The sequence below is a fragment of the Bos javanicus genome, chromosome 1, assembly GCF_032452875.1.
Source record: "Bos javanicus breed banteng chromosome 1, ARS-OSU_banteng_1.0, whole genome shotgun sequence".
Classification (NCBI taxonomy): domain Eukaryota; kingdom Metazoa; phylum Chordata; class Mammalia; order Artiodactyla; family Bovidae; genus Bos; species Bos javanicus.
In genome coordinates, this window is record NC_083868.1 from 83,539,464 (window position 1) to 83,558,985 (window position 19,522).

The 19,522-nt window shown below is 41.5% G+C and overlaps 1 protein-coding gene across 13 annotated transcripts in view; it reads right to left on the reverse strand.

The window, feature by feature from the left end:
• Positions 1-19,522, reverse strand: part of YEATS2 (YEATS domain containing 2) — a 103,450-nt gene that overhangs the window by 5,759 nt on the left and 78,169 nt on the right. For 10 of the 13 annotated variants that reach the window (XM_061414407.1, XM_061414424.1, XM_061414378.1 and 7 more), the window contains 7 exons: positions 16,113-16,299; positions 9,836-9,964; positions 9,205-9,303; positions 4,041-4,140; positions 3,102-3,175; positions 1,652-1,731; positions 776-977 (listed from right to left, as the gene is read on the reverse strand). In XM_061414407.1, the coding sequence (XP_061270391.1) occupies positions 776-977; positions 1,652-1,731; positions 3,102-3,175; positions 4,041-4,140; positions 9,205-9,303; positions 9,836-9,964; positions 16,113-16,299 (871 nt within the window). Of the gene's footprint in view, positions 1-775; positions 978-1,651; positions 1,732-3,101; positions 3,176-4,040; positions 4,141-9,204; positions 9,304-9,835; positions 9,965-16,112; positions 16,300-19,522 lie in introns of those variants that run through there. The other 3 variants (XM_061414390.1, XM_061414383.1, XM_061414451.1) reach the window with 2 other exon arrangements.

Genomic DNA, 19,522 nt, shown 5'->3' on the forward strand with positions numbered 1-19,522 from the left:
GACCCTCCAAACCGTGCCTGTGCTCCAGCCTTCCTCAGACTGGAAGGTGAAGGGTCTGTTTTTCTATAAAGATGGGGTTAAAAGGAGAAAACAATACTTATTCTTTAAGGTGAAACTCAAAACATTCTCCCCATATATCTTTATGCTCAGCGCCCCTGCACCCCCACCCACATACAGTTATTTGTATCCTTATTAAAAAACTATTCATTTTATCTGCAGCATTATTGGCTGTTTACACCTGTGCCTCCAACACCAGGCAATATACCTCCAGACTAGGTTTTTGGAGATAAAATAACAGATAAGACATTGTCCCCATCTTCAGGGAAGACAACTCATAGGTCACAAAGGAAGAAGTACTTCTTCTGAGAGGAAAGGAGGTGGATTAAGAAAGTTCCCAAAGGAGAACTAATGCAGAGGAAGGGGCACCTGAATGAATGTTGTGTGTCTGTTGCATGCCGTGGGCTGGAACATTCCTGGCTGGGACACAACTTGGGACATTTGGGCACAAATAGTTTGGTAGGGACTGTCGGGGGGTGGGGGCGGTGTGGATAAGACACCTGGTGAGAGGTGAGTCGAGACTTTTGTTTTCCATGGCAACCCCTGGAGTCCTCGGATCTCTTTACTTCAGGTGAAGGAAAGAGAAAGAGCTCTGAGACCTGCTGGGGCTAATGTGGCCTGAGAGCCCTGGAGGCTGAGAGATGAGCATGTGCTCCAAGGAGACACCTCTCAGCTGCGAATGGTGCTGAGTACACCCCCCACCCACCGCCTTGCTTACCTGGCTCACTGTCAATCTGGGTCAGCACATCCTCGATCGAATCCCCATCGCTCCTCAGGCTTTCGGGGTCAGGTGGGGTGTAGCCATGGCAGCGACACCAGTGAGCAATGTGCTTGGTTTTAAGTGGAGTCAGATGGTGAAATCTTGGATTCTTCTCCAGTATTTCTTGTAAGACTTTTCGCATTGTCATCGCTCTTTGCCACTTAAAAAAATTAGGGGTAGGGGGGGCATAATGAAATCCTTCAACTTAGGAGTGTGTTCAAATAATCACCCAATTGCAAATGACCATGCTAACTTGTTAGAATAATTTTTTTCTGAGGAAAAAAATCTGATGGTGTTTCTCCTCAGTTAAAAAAAAAAAAAAAAGTCTAAGAACATTTACCTAATGTTTATAAAAGAACTGAAATTCCTAAGCCTAGCCTATAAGGTGTTTCAGCTGGTCCCAGCCTGTGATCTCCCACTTTCCCGCCCTCCTCAAACCCATCACTGACTTTCTCAAAGCTTCCTACGCACGCCTTTGTACTTGCCACTTCCTCTTATAGCCTCACTGTTTGGCAGAGTAGCTGCCACACTGAACAATAAATAGTTGACTTAATTTTAACATATTACAATTCTTTAAAAACTTTTAGAAATTTTTAGCAATGCAGGAAAAGAAAGTAGGTCTTTCAAAGGCTACCTACAAGTCTTTGGAGAATGAGATTTTTAACTAAGGAAAAAGTTCTACCATCAAATATTTAACAAAACATGCCGCAGAATTTATCACTGCTCCATATGACGATGTTTATGGAAGCAGCCAGAATGCACATGTGTTTGATTATTTTCTCCAACAGGCTCTCAGTGGTGTCCTGCATATCAAAGAGGCAGACATGGGATTACCTCAGCAGCTCTCCTTTTCCCAATGTTCCAGCCATAATACTGCTCCACAGATTTTGCAGAAAAACAGCTGGCATCTTCACCTAGAATGCACATATCCAGCAAACTCTGAATAAAGTTAAGATTTAAATAAAATCTTATTTGCTGGAGGCATGTCCAAAAAGTTTCTTTAGACCTCTTTATGGGCTATGTTCCTTACTAGGCAAGTTTGATGCAACATAATACAGAAGGGCTTGTCCTTAGAAGAGAAGGCATCTCATTCATGTGTACTCAAAACAACAGCCCTCCTTGGGAAAATCAGCTTCTGTGGTAGAGAAAGCTTCATCATGACAGGAGATTTTCTATTAAAATAAATGGCAATGGCACTCCACTGGGAGCAGACCTGAGAACTAGCCCTGGCCTATTAACTAAGCTGCCTTGAGCAACCTACATCATCACTCTGGGCTTCAGTTTTCTTAACTGTAAAATTAGACGACTAGGAAGATGGCTTCTGAACTGCCTTTAAGCTCGAACATTCTATATTTGCATCTGATTTTTTAAAAAAAGATTAAAATTTTTTTCTGCTGGGCTAGAAGAATCATTGAAAATTGACTCTGAGCTACTTCAAAATGACCCCTTAAACCCTGAGGGGAAAAAAAATAATTTTTGCTATTACAGCTGGAAAAAAAGCAGGGTAGTCTGTACTCAGCTCATCATTTCATAGTCCCATGAATGTGAAGTGATGATCTGCTTCATCCCTTCCCTCTAAATGTTCACAGGTGACCTTGCCCAAGAGCAGACACCTAAGTATCCACAGGCTGTCAGTCATGCCCTCTGTCAGAGCAACCAGGGCTGAGAAGCAAATGGTTCAGTCTTGCTAACAATGGGCAGGGACAGAGGAGACTTCACTGCTGGAGGTCTTGATAGTCATGCAGTTCTACAGAGTGAGTGACAGGAGTGTCAGATGAAAGATAAATGACTCTGGAATCAAAACTGCATGACCTATAGCTATTGTGATTTTGAACAGGTGACTCAACCTTGCTTATTCTCAGTTTTCTCATTTGTGAAATGGAGATGACACCATGTATCCTACAGAGACCATGGCTAAATAAGAAAGTATAATGAGCCTGCAGAGTCTGGCATGCTGCGGGCAAATGCTAATTATTTTCCTTATTAATAAACATTAAAAACAAATACAATTTTATATATACACTACATATTTATAATTTCTGTACTATAACAAAAAAAATTCCTTCTGCAGATCAAACACAGTGGAAGTAGTAAAAGACTAACCGACTGACCAAGACAGTGTGAATGCTAAACCCTGCAAATAAGCTACAGCTGTAGCTAAACCCCACCCCCCAAGATAACTACCGTCAGTATCAATTACAACACCAAGTGATTCAAACTGACTCAATACCCCAAGCAGGTCACAGCTTTAAACCACGCTCCCGTATACTCAGTGTGGTCTTACTTTTTGCAGTAATTAATGGGATCTTCTTCACTACTGCTGTTAAGAGTTGCTGGATGGTCTCTAAATGGTCTATCCTGAGAAGGACAAAAGAAAATTTGGGTAGCGAATACATACAGTGGTTTCTCTGTGTGTGTATATACGTATGAATTTATGTATGTATTAAATATTTCTCCTTTACAAGGGAATTAAACCCAACTATATCTGCATGTCCTTCCTTCTATATATTGCCTTGTTTATAAACAACAAGCATTTAATCCTTAAAGTCAACACTAAAACAGATGAGACCCCAGGAATGACAAATAATGCAAACTTGACATTTCATTTTATATTTTAAAATAGTCATGTAATCTTTCTGTAGTGGGACTGTCACTAGAGCAGAGACTCATAGTGTTATTACAGTTCATGCTGTCAACTCTGTGAAAGTGGCTAAGTCTCTACCGTCCAAGCAGTTTGAGGTACTTCAAAATATGCTAGAAGTGGGTTTCCCCCAGTTTGGAAATGAGAAAATCTCAGTATTTCTAGAAGCAGCACTGAGTGTGTATGGGCCATAAAAAGGCAGCTGTTTAAGACTGGGCACATGTGTGGATACTGCAACACAAAATGTACACACACCTGAGCAATTACATCATAAATTTCACACCCAAAGATGGAGCAAAGAAACTTGATGTTGGCAAGCTCAAAGGAAGGGAGACCTATAATTGCATCCAAGGCCCTTAATCAGGTGCCGCTCGGAGGTCACATCGAGGTGTTAAATGAAGCCTCCTAAGCTGTGCAGCAAATGGTAATACTTGTTCACCACACATGGACAGAAGCTTCTACCCATCAAAGGGCTTAATGCATACAGAAAACTCTACATATAGTTGTCACAGGGATGGTTTTTTTTCAAGTACCATAACATACTAAAAGCACAAACCCCTTAGAAAGGACTGAAATAATTACTTAATGACATAGTTTCCCAGCTCAGAACTGTCTTCTGTTTTCACTGTCTGACCATCCTGGGAGGGGCCCCCTGGTGCAGGTGTTTCCGGTTCTGTCTTCACTACAAGGGAATAGAAACAATGAGAGCGCTATTAGGGCTCAATGATGGAACGACACCTGTGGACAGAAACAATGGGAACCCAGTGAGGGTGCTGCCACAGCTGCAGAGACAGCCAGGGTGCTGGGATAGCGCCTGTCGTCACGGGATCAGCAGACAAGGGGAGAACTGTTAGCCTGTGTCTCATGACAAAGGCAGGGCAATAAAATGGCTTTTAGATATTTCTTAGAAGGCTAACCACACCACTGTGGAAGACCACACACATGCACTCTTACACTTGAACAACGCCACATTAAAATACAATGCTGGCCTGTTCTAAGTTTAATATCCTATTGTTTATCATCTCTCCAGCTAAGTTTATCAACTTTTAGCATTATCTTAGTGTTCTGAGACACACAGCAAAAAACAAAAAAATCAGATCTTTTGTACTGGGAAAAATCCGAGCTCATCACATGAGGCTTTTCAGTTCAGTTCAGTTGCTCAGTTGTGTCCAACTCTTTGCGACCCCATGAACGGCAGCACACCAGGCCTCCCTGTCCATCACCAACTCCCGGAGTCCACCCAAACCCATGTCCATTGAGTCAGTGATGCCATCCAACCATCTCATCCTCTGTCGTCCCCTTCTCCTCCTGCCCTCAATCGTTCCCAGCATCAGGGTCTTTTCAAATGAGTCAGCTCTTCGCATCAGGTGGCCAAAGTATTGGAGCTTCAGCTTCAACATCAGTCCTTCCAATGAACACCCGGGGCTGATCTGCTTTAGGATGGACTGGTTGGATCTCCTTGCAGTCCAAGGGACTCTCAAGAGTCTTCTCCAACACCACAGTTTAAAAGCATCAATTCTTTGGTGCTCAGCTTTCTTCACAGTCCAACTCTCACATCCATACATGACCACTCAAAAAACCGTAGCCTTGACCAGACAGACCTTTGTTGACAAAGTAATGTCTCTGCTTTTCGATATGCTGTCTAGGTTGGTCATAACTTTCCTTCCAAGGAGTAAGCGTCTTTTAATTTCATGGCTGCAGTCACCATCTGCAGTGATTTTGGAGCCCACAAAAATAAAGTCAGTCACTGTTTCCCCATCTATTTGCCATGGAGTGATGGGACCGGATGCCATGATCTTACCAAATCTACTGACGGAAGATAACTGTGTCAGGAGCATGTGTCTTCCTTCTATAGTCTCTGATCAAAACACTGTGCATGCACACGTGTGCATGCGTGCACACTTCTTTTGCACCAGCTCCCCTGCCGTCAGTCTATCCCCTTACGACTCACCTTGTACACGAGCACCAGTACATGCGCCTAAAGCAGCGTGCTAGTGTCATTTTCTACTCAACATCCCTCAATAGTTTCATATAAGCAAAGGTCTACAAGTGAGATACACAGTGTATCTTCCCCCTTTTCACTGATGCATAACTTGCAAAAAATGCACAAATATTAAGGGTACAGTTTGATAAATTTTACCTACATATACATCCATGCACCCAGCACCTCAATCAAAATGCAGAGTATTTCCAGTCCTCAGCCAGGGTCCCTTATGCTTCTAGCATTCCTCTCTGCCAATTCCACTTTAAATTTTATATAACTGGAATCACATCGTGTATACCCTTTTGTGTCAGCATCTTTTTGGCTATTAAAAAAAAAAAAAAAGGAAAGCTTGTATATGTATCTGGGTGCACATATGCATGCATTTCCTAGAAGTGTACCTCCTGGAACACATGACAGATAACATGTTTAACTTTACCAGAAACTGCCAAACTCATTTCCAAAGTTATTATGTCAATTTGTAGCCCCACAAGCAGGGTATGTGAGTTCCAGTTGCTTCACATCTTTGTCAACACTTAGCAATGCAGTTCTTTTAATTCTGGTGAAAGAACAGTATCACTATGGTTTTAACTTGCATTCCTTTGACGACTGATGAGGGTGAACAACTTTTCATTTCATTGTATTTAAATATCCTCTTCTGTAAAGTATCTGTTTATACTTCTTGCTCTTTAAAAAAAAATTCAGCGTCTTTTTCATACTGACTTTTAGGTCTTCTATATTCTGGGGAGAACTCTTTGTCAGATATATCAATTGCAAATATCTTTCAGGATGTATGTGGCGACTTTCACTCTTAAATTTTGTCCATCTGATACAGTAAAGTTCCTAGTATTAATAAAGTCTAATTTATCAATCTGTTCTTTCATGGCTGCTTTTCTTGTGTTTTCTTTGCCCAAAGTCATGAAGATATTCTCATATTCTCTTCCAGAAGCTTTACTGTTTCATCCTTCACATTTAGGTCTAGGACCCAATGCAAATTAAATTTTATGATGTAAGTAAGGTAGGGGCCAAGTTTTCTTCTTTCCCCCAAAAGGATATATCTAATTAGCCCAGTACAACTCATTGAAAAGAACATCTTTTCCCTGCTGAGTCTGTCATAAATCAGGTAAGTACTGGCTATATTCCCTGTGCTGAACAGTACATCTCTGAGCCTGTCTTACATCCAACGGTTTGCACCTTCCATCGCCTGACCCCTACATTCTGTCTGTTCTTGAACCAATACTACGCTATCTCAATTATGTAGCCTTACAGTATATATACATCTGGTGACCCAAGTCCCCCAGCTTTTTATTCAAGATTGTATCAGCTACTCTAGGCCTGTGCATTCCCATATACATTTTAGACTATCTTGTCAATTTCTACACAAACACCAAAACAACACTAGAGATTCTGACTGGGACTGTACTGAACCCAGGTCCTTTTGGGAGACAGACTAAAATCAGGTATTTCAGTAAATTTATATAATTAATTGCAATTGTATATCCTTCAAGTTCTTTTAGGTCTTTAAGTTTCTCTCATAAATATTTAGTGGATCGTTGGCAGTTAATTTCTATATAGAACTCGAAGTGGCTTTTATATGTATACCAACTTGTATTGAGTGACCTTGCTAATTCCACTGTCAGCAAGACATCTTCCCCCAACCCCTAGTGATTCTGAGACGTCAAGAAACAGAAGGAAGCCCTCAGAAAAAGTTCAGACACTCTAGTTCTGTAGATGCAAGTATATGCAATTTATTTATTTGGCCACGTGGCACTGCTTGTGGTTCTCTTAGTTCCTCAGCTGGGGACTGAACCTGCCATAGAGTGAAAGCACCAAGTCCTAACTACACCAGGGAATTCCTGTAAATACAATAATTTAATCTGGCACTCAATCACAAAATCATATAATCAGTATTTTCAGGTTGGGAGAGCTATTTACTGGATAGGCTCTTCTAAGACTTACATATAATAGCCCCAAACTGGAAACAAACCTAATGTCCACCAACAGGAGACAGGATAAACATACTATGGTCTATCCATTCACCTCTACAGTATGGAATACTACTTAGCAACAACATGGCTGAATCTCAAAAAACACTGAGTGGGTGAATTAAATCAGACACAAAAGAATGCATGTGCTTCCATTCACATGAAGTTAAAAAACAGACACGATTAATCTATCATAGAAATTGAAACAGTGGCTGCCTACAGGGGATGAGAATTCCTATAGTGTGAATGGGATGCTAGGTTCATGCAGTTGTCAAAATTCATCAAATGGTATGCTTAATTAAAATCAAAACAGAAATGCTCTGGTCCAGTCCAAAATTAATTGAATCAGAATCTGTATGAGGACTATGATACACACCTGCTACTGAGGAGAGATGCTGGTTTAGGTTAGCATCTTTCATCATGACTGACATACTTCTCCTATAAGAACTAATCAGTAAATACTTTAGGCTTTGTGGGTCATGTGAACTCAGCTGGAATGACCAAACTCTGAGGCTGCAGTGCACACACGGACAATATACAAATGAATCGGCATGGCCATGTGCCAATACTGCTAAGTCACTTCAGTCATGTCCGACTCTGTGCGACCCCATAGGCTCCCCCGTCCCTGGGATTCTCCAGGCAAGAACACTGGAGTGGGTCGCCATTTCCTTCTCCAATGCATTAAAGTGAAAAGTCAAAGTGAAGTCACTCAGTCGTGTCCGACCCTCAGTGACCCCATGGACTACAGCCCACCAGGCTCCTCCATCCATGGGATTTTCCAAGCAAGAGTACTGGAGTGGGGTGCCATTGCCTTCTCCGATGTGCCAATAAAACCTATTTAAAAAATGTGCAGCAGACTGCAGTCAGCCAACCCTTGCTTCAGATGGTCATGCTGTAAGTTTCAAATCCATCTCTTCCCAAGACTATTGTGAGAGATCCTGGAATGCCTGAAAAGAAGTATTTCAAATTCTGACTGCACTGCCTTCTAGTTTTCTAGACTTGGGAAGTACAGACTTAGTATTTCCAAACTTCAGTTTCCTCACTGGCAAAATGGGCATTAACAGCTCTTTTCAGGTACTTTGATCATTAGTGATATATATATATATATATAGCACCAAGCAGCTAGCATGGTGCCAGGTACATTTTAGGCTCTTACATAAGGTAGCTATCATTATTGTAGATCTTACAGATGTCAAAATGTTTTGTTCTAACACACTGTACTCTCTCCATCCAGTCAATAGTCATAAGTGTCCCCAATGCCAGCTGCCAACATCTGACCCTACCTACAGCTCCTTTACATAACTGTACACCCCAGGTGAGTCCCCTTAATTGGTCTACTCGCCCAAACAAGCCCTGTGAGTCTTCGTCTCTACTGTTTCCTTAACCTGGCATGCCTCTCCATAGTCAAAAATGCTTCACTCTTAAAGTTCTGGTTAAAATCCGTGTCCTATACAAAGTGTTATCCACCTCCACAACCCTCACGTTCCATGGACCACACATCCTAGACTAAACTATTTCAGCATTCATTTTTCAGATCATCTACCGTGCATTTATCAATCACTGCTTGCTGTCTACTGCAACTCTCTCCAACCTGATTATAAATTCTTAGGGGGCAGAATGATGCTTTATACATCTCTACTTCCCTCAATTAAGTCTCTATATAAACACCCTACGTATTTTTGAAGCGACTGATTCATGAATGCTGAAATTCAAGGGAGTCTTATGATAGTAATGTCTTGCATAAAACTTCTGGGCAAACATACTGTGGGAAATGACATACCTTTTGTAACAGCTGCTGGAGCAGAGCTGGGGACAACTGGAGTTGGGGCAGCCACAGGCAGAATGGCAGGTGATTTGCTGGTAGAAAACGATTGAACCACTAACAGGCAAAAGAGGAGGGGAGGATATAAGAAATACATAAATTATTTTAATGAAAATAATCTATCTCCCAGGTGACAGCTCTACTGTAGATGACTAGCACAAAAACAATTTCAGTGTAACAGAAATGGTAAGGTCCTTGCTTTACACAGATTTATAAGGTGGGCTGTTTACTATTAGTACCAGGGTAACTGAGCTGTTATTGTCAACCGTGGAAATGCAGGCTTGGTCACTAACCTCAGAAAGTAAAAACCCAATTGACCTGTACTCTCATAAATGTTTAAGATCTACTCCCCTGCTCAACTTTAGAAATGAGCAGTTATTTAGAAGTCAATGGATCACTTGGGTGTTACTTTCAGTCCCAGAGCTGGTGCTAGGAAGTATGGTGACAGCTCAAGGGCAGGCTGTACAAGGCAGGAGTGGCCACCAAAGGACGGACTACAGACCTTCCCACCAGACAGACCCTCCCACCAGACACACCCTCCAGGCAGAGAGACTTAGAGACAACCACACCCAACAGGTGAAGGACTCACCTTTATTCACAGGCATCAGTATCGTCTGCACACCTCCAGACGTGTTTACACTGAGTGGTTTGAGCTGGCTGGGGATCGTCAGGACAGCCTGCTGGGGATTGGATTGACTGGAGTGAATCTTTAACAATCCTAAAATAAGTTGGAAGATAAGGCCAAGCTGAAGATCAGATGCTTCCTTAAAGTTCCTGCCTTCTTTAGCATTCACATTTTCTCACAGCAGGATGTTCTTAGGACATTTACTCTTTCCATAAAGAAAGAGCCAGAAGCATGAGGCAATGGATGAAGCAGGTTTCTCAAGGAGACAATGATGCAACAATAATGATTTATTTTTTACCTTGCTATCATAAGTAATACAAAAATTTTTGAAAAAGTGGAAATAATAGAAAAAAGCCACAGAGTCCTACTGCAGAGACAACCAGTATCATTATTTTGAGATAGTTTTTCTCAATGTTAGTTTTCTATGACTATTTATTTGTTTTACATACAGCTGTGATACAAACTGGATGTAAAATTTTGTATTTTTGGTTTGGATAATTATCATTTTCCTACTTGAAAACCTTCTCTGGCTCTGGTCTGCCTAGAGTATGTTTCCAAAATTAGTCAAACACAAGGAGTCCATTTTAATCTGGTCCTAATTTATCTACATCTCCTTCACAACATCTCTACGTATCTAATGCTTCAATCTATGTACTCACCAGAACTTACAGTTTCCTATCTTTGTGCAGCCTTTATTTTTCAAACCAGATAGTCTCCACTTATTTTAGAAAGGTTCATCCTCTCCTACTTCGCTTTAAAGCAATTTCCATACTCCCATTTCCATCATAAAACTATTCTAGGCATTCAGAGGGCCAGTGGAAGAGTGACAGAAAGAGTACACAAGAAACAGCGGAAATGCATGTTAGAAAAACCTAAGAATACCAACAGAGGCTAAAGGTCCTTTAAGGCACTGGAATGCAGTTGGATCTCAAATACTTTCAAGAACAAAGCCTTCAATAAACAAAATCATTCTCTGGAATCAGTGAATGTTAGATCGTCAAGCAGTAGTTAGTTACTGAGATGTGCCCCCAACCCCCGCCCAAGAGTACAATTACCTGTTTCTTCATATTTTAACAATTCTTATTTCTATTTTAATACTATACTATACGCTTATCAGTTGAAAAGTTACAAAGGGCTAAAAGGCATATAACTAAAAACAGCCATCCTTTGCTCCACCTCCCTGTCTTCATCTTGTTCACAGGTAGCATCCACTTTTAACCCTTTTGGTCTTTTAAAACAATGTGTATATTGTAGGCCTTGATTCAATTTGATGTAACATTTTAATGCTACACACTGACTATTAGGGTAGATAAGCTTTAGACCCTATCTTCCCTCTCCTCCAATAATGGCCTCTATTGATCCAAAGAATACCATGATACTATGATTCCATTTCATTTTCTGGAGTTAAAAATTTTCTTCCTTTTCATCTGCTTATTTAGTTCTCTTTCAACAACATACCAAAGTCTTCCCATGTCCTTCAAAAACACTACAAACCTCCCCCTAAATACAGAGTTCTCCTCCAACCTCTTAAATAATTTACACTTCCATTTTTAAAGTCAGAGCTATCCTTCCCAGGGTGCTCTGATCTGCTTGCTCCATCTAGACTGCTGGTTTCTAGGCCTGCGGCCAAGGTCTCAGCTGTGGAACATACTTCATAGCTACCCTGAGAGTTCCCTTTGCCTTCCTTCTATTTTTGTCCTTTTTCCTGGTCTACATCTCTTAGCTCTGATGAAACATATATTTTAATTATGCTCCGAGACAGAATCTAGAAAATACATTTGAAAGGCTGCCTGTCAGAAAATATCTACCCTCATACTTAGTAAAGATTGGGCCTACTGCAGAACTCTACACTACAAGAATTCCCCTCTAGAATTTTGAAAAGCAAAAATTTTGAAAACCAGCTTCCAGTACTGCTACTGAGAAATCCAATGATAATGTAATTACTAAACTTTTCTGTTTACTTCTGGAACTCCTTTTAGTCTGATATTGCCAGAGGTCCCTAATACAGCAAAGTTTCTTTCTTAGTTTAGTGTCTACTTCTTGGTCTGTCCCCTGCTTCCATCTTGTGCCCCACAGATTAATCTAAATGCTATAGCCAATGACTTATTAAAAGATACAGGCAGCTCATGTTACTCCTTAGTGGAAGACCCCTACAATGGCTTCTCTTGAAGTAAAAATCAATGTTTTTACAATGATCCACAAAGGCCCTATGTGATTTGGCCCCATCACTCTGACTTTACCTCCTAGTACTCTTTCCCTTGCTTACTCTGTTCCAGTCACAATGGGAATCTTGTTCAAAATAGTTTGTAATGCACACAAAAAAATTAATTGAAAAATTATAAAGATTATGCTACTGCTAAGTTGCTTCAGTCGTGTCCGACTCTGTGCGACCCCATAGACGGCAGCCCACCAGGCTCCCCTGTCCCTGGGATTCTCCAGGCAAGAACACTGGAGTGGGTTGCCATTTCCTTCTCCAATGCATGAAAGTGGAAAGTGAAAGTGACATGACTCAGTTGTGTCCAACTCTTAGCGACCCCATGGACTGCAGCCCACCAGGCTCCTCTGTCCATGGGATTTTCCAGGCAAGAGCACTGGAGTGGGGTGCCATTGCCTTTATACCTCAATTTAAAAAAACAAGAATCCACACACACAAAATTAATGGATAGTAGAAAATAATGAGTCTCTTATTCATTTCTTACAATAGTAATTCCTTCCACTTCTATAATTTCTACTCCAGTGCTAATACACTACCTCTAAACATTCAGTTAGCAGAGAACAAGCAATCCTCATAAAAGAAAAATTGGTCAATCTTAACTGAGGGGTAGAAACCATGGGAAAATAAATGAGCCTTAATGTTTTGGTACTTAACCATCCCAAAAGCAAATGAAACATAGGGTTTTGATTTGGAGTCATAAATGGAACTTATGTGCAAAGTACGTCGTGTGAAATGTTGGGCTGGATGAAGTTCAAGCTGGAATCAAGACTGCTGGGAGAACTATCAATAACCTCAGATATGCAGATGACACCATCCTAATGGCAGAAAGTGAAGAGGAACTGAAGAGCCTCTTGATGAAGGTGAAAGAGGACAGTGAAAAAGCTGGCTTAAAACTCAACATTCAGAAAGCTAAGATCATGGCATCTGGTCCCATCACCTCACTGTAAATAAATGGGGAAAAAATGGAAATAGTGACAGACTTTATTTTCTTGGGCTCCAAAATCACTGTGGATGGTGACTGCAATCACGAAATTAAAAGACTTGCTCCTTGGAAGAAAAGCTATGACAAATCGAGATAGCGTATTAAAAAGTAGAGACATCACTTTGCCAAAAAAGGTTCATATCATCAAAGCTATGGTTTTTCCAGTTGTCATGTATGGATGTGAGAGTTGGACCATAAAGAAAGCTGAATACCGAAGAATTAATGCTTTTGACTGGAGAAGACTCCTGAGAGGCCCTTGGACTGCAAGGAGATCAAATCAGTTAATCCTAAAGGAAAATCAACCCTGAATATTCATTGAAACAAATGATGCTGAAGCTCCAAAACTGGCCACCTGATGTGAAGGGCTGCTGACTCACTGGAAAACACCCTGATGCTGGGAAATACTGAAGGCAGGAGAAGACAACAGAGGATGAGGTGGTTGGATAACATCACCAATTCAATGAACACGAGTTTGAGCAAAATCCAGGAGACAGTCAAGGACAGGGAAACCTGACATGCTGTAGTCCATGGGGTCACAAAGAGTTGGACACAAGTGAGCAACTAAACAACAATGGAATCTAGTGATAATAACAACATGGTTGGTTCTCCCTTGGGCTGGCCCACTGTTCTAACAGTGTCTCCCACTCTAATAAACTATATTTCCCTCTCATTCTGTCTCATCTCTGGAAATTCTTTTCCAACGTGTGCTCGGACCACGGCATTTCTGGTGGCTCGTACAGGGAACCTGGGGTCTCTTCCCCCACCTCCTCGCTTCTCCTTTCTCATAGGGACCCTCTGCCACCAGGCAAGTGCTGTGGAAGCAACTGAGGAACTCTGGCCAGGGTTACCCTCTGGTGTGTTCCAAAGGCCCCACTGCTCACTGTGCCCCAGTAGCTGCCACCTGAACGGGTAAGGGTCTCTCTTTTGTCTTCTTTACAACTGAGGACTAGGCCAACCAATATTGTGTGGGCACGGGTCAGGCACTTAGAAGCCATTAAGGCACCTGCCACATGAAGACTGCCATGTGAGGATAAGGGGGACATGAAATGCATCAGGCCACAAGGGCATCCACCCTCAGCAAGACAATTTCTGTGGACCGTGTCAGGCACAAAGTGGTTGAACCAAAAGAGACCACTGTCCCCTGGCCACCGGCTCCCTGAAAGGATTTAAGGTGGATTCCTCAGCCTTAAAAAAAAAGAAAAACAAAAATACCCTCATAAAAAAAATTTGGTCAATTTTAATTGGGAGGTAGAAACCATGGGAAAAATAAACGAGAATTTCCACAAAATTTTTTTTGTTAGTTTTGAAAATACCCAAGTGTTGTCAAGATGATTTATTTAGACTGAAGAGCTCACAAGCCTGTGCTTTTATTTTAGCAAACTATATGCAGTAACAGGGAAGAATATCCACAATCTTTATGCAAAGGGACTGGGGCATGTGTTGTTGTTTAGTTGCTAAGTTGTGTCCAACGCTTTAAGACACCATGAACTGCAGCACTCCAAGCTTCCCTGTTCTTCATTATATCCCAAGGTTTGCTCAAACTCATGTCCAGTGAGTCAGTGATACCATCCAACCATCTCATGTCGACCCCTTCTCCTCCCACCCTCAATCTTTCCCAGCATCAGGGTCTTTTCCAATGAGTTGACTATATGTATGTGTATGTATTTATGTATGTTTCTCTGTATGTACATATGTGTCTGTAAATGATATATGTTATTGTTAAGTCACTAAGTAATGTCTGACTCTCTGCAACCCCATGGACTGTATGTAGCATGCCATGCCCCTCTGCACTCCACTATCTCCCTGAGTTTGCTCAAATTCATGTCCATTGAGTTGCTGATGCTATCCATCTCATCCTCTGTTGCCCCCTTCTCCTTTCTGCCCTCAATCTTTCCCAGCATTAGGGTCTTTCCAGTGAGCCAGCAGTCCTTTGCATCAGGTGGCTATATTTAGTAGTATAAATAGCCTATCAAAGGCAGTCAGATTTTTCTCTAAAATAGTTATGGAGAACAACAACAGTAAGCAAACCTTCGGTTTTTACAGCTTTTTGAATTTCAGAATTGTAGGTAAGGGAACGTGGACTAACAACGATGATACTAAAAATGACAATAGCAGCAATTATTTATATAATTATTACTACATGTCAGACAGTACCCTAGGCATTTAAACTTCATGAGGTATAAGCATCAGGCAATCCAGCTTCAGGATTTGTGCTCTAGCTTACCCAAAGAAGTAAAAGGCACACTTTTCTGAGGCCATTCAGTATGGGCATGGAGACAGGACACATTTTACCAAACCTCAGGCATGTCATTCTGACACAACTTAATACAGTAACTACTGTTAAAAACCATGTCTTGGACTCAAAATTTACATCTTTACGTTTAAAATTTTACATTTTATGTACTTTATGAAAGCAAAAAGAAATGTAGGATGTTTTGCTATGAGCTCCATTCAAAACTGATGAGAAATACCCAGAGTTCCAGATGGCTGAAGTTTTACTATATCACTTAAAAATTCTTACTCAATCCATAAAAACATTTCAGACTTGAAAATTTATACCTACATTTTAAATAATACTTCATCTAGAAAGAAGCTATATGAAAAATGCCTCCAAGTTAATGGTTTTTAATAATTTATTATACAAAATTTTGGGGAGAGTCCCTTGGACTGCAAGGAGATCCAACCAGTCCATCCTAAAGGAGATCAGTCCTGGGTGTTCATTGGAAGGACTGATGCTGAAGCTGAAACTCCAATACTTTGGCCACCTCATGTGAAGAGTTGACTCACTGGAAAAGACCCTGATGCTGGGAGGGATTGGGGGCAGGAGGAGAAGGGGACGACAGATGCGATGGCTGGATGGCATCACCAACTCGATGGATCTGAGTCTGAGTGAACTCCAGGAGTTGGTGATGGACAGGGAGCCCTGGCGTGCTGTGATTCATGGGGTCGCAAAGAGTCGGACACAAATGAGCTGAACTGAGGAGCTTCCAGAAATATTCTAGGCCAAAGAAGGGAAAGGGAAATAAAATGATGATACAACTGACCTGACACTGTGGCTTTTCCAGAGATGGGGTTTGGTGTGGACACCAGGGACGTGGCACTGATGACAGAGGGGGCAGGAGCCTTGCAGGATCCCACAGCGGCCTGGCTCACACACACTTGCTGCTGTCCGGAAGTTTTCATGACAGAACCCACAGTAGACGATGAACCAGGAGTTGTTCCTTCTGACTGCTAAACCATAGAACCAGAAACAATAAAAATTAAGAAGAAAGTAGTGTAACTTACTTAGAACAGTGACTGCCATGTAGCACACCCAAAATATTAGCTAATAGCTGTTATTAACTACCTATTCAATGTCATGCCATGTAAAAAAATTGCTTCTTTAGTTTGGCAGTTCCTATGCTTTCAGACTTCATGGACCAGGACATTTTAAAAATTTCAAAATGAGGACGTATTATAGGATTACCACATTAAGAAATTCACCACCTATTTATCACTTTATAAAATAAGGTCCGTCTAGTCAAGGCTATGGTTTTCCCAGTAGTCATGTACGGATGTGAGGGCTGAACTATAAGAAAGCTGAGCGCTGAAGAACTGAGGCTTTTGAACTGTGGTGATGGAGAGGACTTTTGAGAGTCCCTTGGACTACAAGGAGATCAAACCAGTCAGTCCTAAAGGAAATCAATTCTGAATATTCATTGGAAGGACTGATGCTGAAGATGAAACTCCAATACTTTGGCCACCTGATGCAAAGAAATGACTCACCGGAAAAGACCCTGGTGCTGGGAAAGATTGAAGGCGGGAGGAGAAGGGGACGACAGAGGATGGGATGGTTGGATGGCATCACCGACTCAATGGACATGAGTTTGAGTAAACTCCGGGAGTTGGTGATGGACAGGGAGGCCTGGCGTGCTGCAGTCCATGGGGTCACATAGAGTCGGACATGACTGAAAGACTGAACTGACTGATAAAACAATATTTCAACTTATCACCCGCAATCAGACATAATCTCAGAATGTGAGAATGGAATAGTATGACTTTATTAAAAACTCAGTATAATATTTTAAAGTTTGTCATATTATTCAGCAAACATCTATACAAAGCACAGTGTTAAATATTAGGGTCCCGAGATAAAAGCCCTCAAGGAGAGGGTTACCAGACAGTGAAGAAGGCTGCAGCAGGCAAGGGTACAAGACAGCATGACAAGTGAGAGGGTCACTCCTTCAGCCTAGGGATGGGAGGGAGAGAACTGGGAGCGTTAGGGATATCTTGAAGACAGGAAAAGGGGGAAATAAGAGGGTCTTCCCTGGAAGGAGAGAGCATGCAGAAAGTCAGAGGGGTAAGAAAGAGCGTTATGTTCAAGGAACTGCAAAGTAGAGTGGTATGAGTAGGCATGTGAGGAGAAGCAGTAGTTGCAGGAGGTGTAAAGCCTGGGAAGTGAGCATCTTGGGATGTCAAGACAATTCAAAAGGGAAACAGACTTTTCAACAAATGTTGCTGGCCAACTGGATACTTACAAACAGAAGAATAAAGTTTGGCCCCCTATCTCATACTGTATACAAAGGCTAATTCAAAATGGACAAAGAGGTAAATGTAAGGGCCAAAACTAGAAAACTCTTAGAAGAAAACATAGGCTTATATTTTCTGACTTTGGATTAGGCAATGGTTTTTTACTAGCATAAACATAAGCAATGAAAGAAAAACTGATAGGGGACTTCCCTGGTGGTGCAGTGGATAGGAATCCACCTGCCAATGCAGGGAACATGGGTTTGATCCCTGGTCCAGGAGGATTCCACATGCCATGAAGCAACTGAGCCAATGTGCCACCACTACTGACCTGCAAGCTGCAACTACTGGGGTCTGTGTGCTCTAGAGTCACACACCACAACCAGTGAGCCTGTGCACCCAAGGCCTGTGCTCTGCAACAAGTGAAACCACTGCAATGAGGAGCCCACACACTGCAACAAAGAGTAGCCCCTGCTTGCCACCACTAGGGAAAGCCCATCTGCAGCAACCAAGACCCAGTGCAAAGAATCTGCCTGTCAATGCAGGAGACATGGGTTCAATCCCTGATCCAGGAAGATGCCACATGCCACAAAACAACTAAACCTGCGAGCATGGCCACAACTCTTCAGCCCATGCACTAGAGCCCATGAACTAGAGCCCAGGACCCACAACTACTGAGCCCATGTGCCCTAGAACCTGCACTCCGTAACAAGAGAGGCCACAATGATAAGCCCATGCACCGCAACCAGAGAGTAACCCCCTGCTCTCCACAACAAGAGAAAAGCCTGTACAGCAATGAAGACTCAGCACAGCCAAAAATAAATAATAAAAATTATTTTTTTAAAACTCTATTAAAAAGAAAACAGGTAAATAGGACTTCATCAAAGTTAGTTTTGTGATTCAAGAAAGTGAAAAGACAGATAAGAAAGGAGAAAATTTTTGCAAATCTGGTAAAAGACTTGTATCTAGAATATACAAAGAGTTCCTACAACTCAGTAACAGAAAGAGAGTAAATAACCCAACCAAATAATGGGTAAAGGACCTGAATAGACATTTCTCCAAAGACAATATACAAATGGCCAGTAAGTATGTGAAAAGATGCACAATATCACTAGCCATCAGGGAAATGGATATCAAAACCACAGTGAAATACCACTTCACACCCACTACAATTGCTAAAACAAACAAACAAAAGCTCCAAACAAAAACAACAAACATGGACAATTATCAGCAAAGACTGGAAAAACTTTGAACCCTCATACATTGCTGGTGGGACTCTAAAACAGTGCAGCTGCTTGGGAAACCAGTTTAGTAGTTCTTCAAAATGTTAAATGTAGTTACTATATCATTTAGCAATTCCTTCCTAGGTATAAAGACAAGATAAATGAAAACACAGGATTATATAAAAGGGCTTCCCTCATGGCTCAGCTGGTAAAGAATCCGCCTGCAACATAAAACTTGTACACAAATGTTCATGGCACCATTAATCATTATAATCAAAAGGGGAAAACAGCCCAAATATCCACTAACTGATGAATGGAGAAACAAAATCCATAACACTGAATATTATTGGGCTATAAAAAGGAATAAGTACTAACACATGCTATAAAATATATGAACCTTGAAATTATGCTAAGCAAAAAAAGCCGGTCACAAGAAAGTAGATTAGAAGCTGCCTAAGACTTGGAAGAAGGAGGAAGGAAATGGGAGTGACTACTACTGGGTACTAAGTTTCTTTTTGGAGTAATAAAAACAAAAAGTTCTAGAATTAGATAGAAGTGATCGAAGGGGACGACAGAGGATGAGATGGCTGGATGGCATCACTGACTCGATGGACGTGAGTCTGAGTGAACTCCAGGAGTTGGTGATGGACAGGGAGGCCTGGCATGCTGCAATTCATGGGGTCGCAAAGAGTCGGACACGACTGAGCGACTGAACTGAACTGAAC